The sequence below is a fragment of the Solanum pennellii genome, chromosome 9 (assembly GCF_001406875.1).
Source record: "Solanum pennellii chromosome 9, SPENNV200".
Lineage (NCBI taxonomy): Eukaryota > Viridiplantae > Streptophyta > Magnoliopsida > Solanales > Solanaceae > Solanum > Solanum pennellii.
In genome coordinates this window covers 80,360,766-80,363,138 of record NC_028645.1, presented here as the reverse complement: position 1 = coordinate 80,363,138, position 2,373 = coordinate 80,360,766, and the positions used below count along the sequence as shown (strand labels likewise).

Genomic DNA, 2,373 nt, shown 5'->3' with positions numbered 1-2,373 from the left:
GACGAGTAAGACTTACTCAGATAGTTCAATACCTATAAATCGAGAATTCGAGTCAAGTTAAAAGATAAATACATAGGTAAACTATAAATTTAAAGAGGAAAAACAATCATAAAAATGGAGGGGCCATTAATTAGGCCAATAAAGAGAAAGTAATAGATTTTTTATGTCAATGTCAATGTTCATCATTCTTAAAAAAGATATAGTCATGTTAGGTGCTATTGGTGAATATAACAACCAAGTGGTGACAAAGACATCATGATAATTACTCCTTTAACACTATAGTTTATTAATAATTATTAAATGGTTCTTAAGATATTAATCATTTAAGAATGCTCTACCTATAACGTTACAGTTAGTCATAAATTAATTAATACTAACAAATTAATATGTTTACATAACAAACTTTGAGACTGATTTTCATATCCATTTTTACATAATTCAAAAAACACTAACAAGAACTAAAATAACATTATGGTAAGCTTAGTTTACTAATTAAACATCCTGAAACATGAATCCATCATGTCTACTTCCTCTATACAATGCCTCCGGCCACCGTCATTACCAGCCAAAATCGCCGTCCACCACCACCATCACCATCGATCCTTCTTCATCGTTATACCATGAAATTACTATTACTTTCAATTCTTCTCTATCACAAATGGTTGTTCTACCATGAAACAGCTACTTCATTCAATCCAGCTTTCAGTTCTTCCCATTGACGATCCTTGAATTCTGATCTTCCATTAACAACTTTGAACTCCACCAACAACAACTCCTTTGCCAACTCCAAGATTTCAACTAACAAAACACTTCTCCCTTTCACCAACCCAATTCCACCGTTCTTCCTTTTCTCTACTCTGTATCCTGCATTTTTACCAACATTCATCACCTTCTCTTCTATCACGTTAACTTCTACATTTGTCGTAAATCTCATCTCCTTCTTGTTCAATTCTTCTTCAAATATCGACGATAAATCTAACCCTGAACACATTGAAATTAAATCAAATGCAGTTATACTCTCCATTTGTTTGCTTTCCTTCTCAAAAATCCCCTCACCAAATTGCTTCGTGCTTTGCTCTGGTTTCATCGACGATGATTTCTTAAACCATGGAGTGTTCATGAGCTCTTCAATTCCGTATCTCGTTTCAGGATTAGGATCAAGCAGCCGGTTAATTATCCTCTGAGCTGACTTGGAAACCCAATCGGGAAACTTATATTCACGCCGGTGTATAGCTTTAACCATGTTAGGCAAATTGCTATCATCGAACGGTAAGCTTCCGGCGAGGAACACAAAGAGAATAACCCCACATGACCAAGCATCCGCCTTAGCACCATCGTACCCTCTTCTGTAAACCACCTCCGGAGCAGTATACGCCGGCGTACCACACGCGGTATGAAGGAGACCGTTTTGTAACTGCTCGGGCAAGGCGGAGAGTCCGAAATCGGAGATTTTGAGATGACCCTCTTTGTCTAGGAGTAGATTTTGTGGCTTGATATCACGATGAGCAACGCCGTTTTGGTGGCAGAAATGTAAAGCAGAGACAAGCTGATGGAAATAAAACCTGGCGGTGGATTCAGAAAACCGGCCACGACGATTAAGCTTTGTGAAAAGCTCACCGCCGTGAGCTAGTTCCATAACGAAATAGATCTTAGTTTTCGTCGCCATAACTTCAAAAAGTTCGAGGATATTCGGGTGGTGATTAAGGCGGCGCATGGCGGAGACTTCACGGATAATCCGTGGCTCCATAGAAGCATCAATGGCAGTACTAGATTTATCTATAACTTTAACAGCAACTTCAGTGTTATCGTCTAAACAACGACCAAGGTACACTTTAGCAAAGCTACCTCGACCCAATAGACGAACCAATTGGTATTTTCCAAGAATGATAGATCCAGATCCACTACCATCGGAACTGGTGGTTCTTTTGATTTTGACGGTAAATGAAGGTGGTTGGGGTTGTTTTACATCCATTCCGGCGACGACAACCACGGCGGCGATGACGGCGGATGGAAGAGAGGGGAAGCTGCAGAAGATTAGTGACAGAGGCAAGAAGAAAATGAGTGTGAAGGTTCAGTTTTATAGTGAAAATTAGTTGGCTGTATCTAATCTGTCAATTTTTTTTTATAGTTTTTGGATTTTTGTTAAATTTGGTATTTTAAAAAAATAAAAAATTCACAACTAATTTAAGAGTGTATAAATATAACTAGAAAAAATAATCATCATATATTATAAAAAAAACACGTTTTTAATAATTTTATTTCCGTCACTTTAAAATTTATTACAAAAAAATATTTCTATTTGAGAGCATTTTATTCCTCTTAATACAGGACTTTCGTCGTACATTTAAATTTAGTCTAATTCTTTTTATAATC

General features: G+C 37.0%; 1 protein-coding gene across 1 annotated transcript; it reads right to left on the bottom strand.

Moving 5' to 3' along the window:
- Positions 1–352: 352 nt before the first annotated feature.
- Positions 353–2,063, bottom strand: LOC107029712 (CBL-interacting serine/threonine-protein kinase 7-like). The gene has a single exon (XM_015231156.2). It carries the CDS (start codon positions 1,970–1,972, stop codon positions 668–670), a length of 1,305 nt encoding a protein of 434 aa, XP_015086642.1. The 5' UTR covers positions 1,973–2,063; the 3' UTR covers positions 353–667.
- Positions 2,064–2,373: the final 310 nt, after the last annotated feature.

Coding starts and splice junctions, on each gene's coding strand:
- LOC107029712 (XM_015231156.2), bottom strand. CDS start 1,972: ATGGATGTAAAACAACCCCAACCACCTTCATTTACCGTCAAAATCAAA.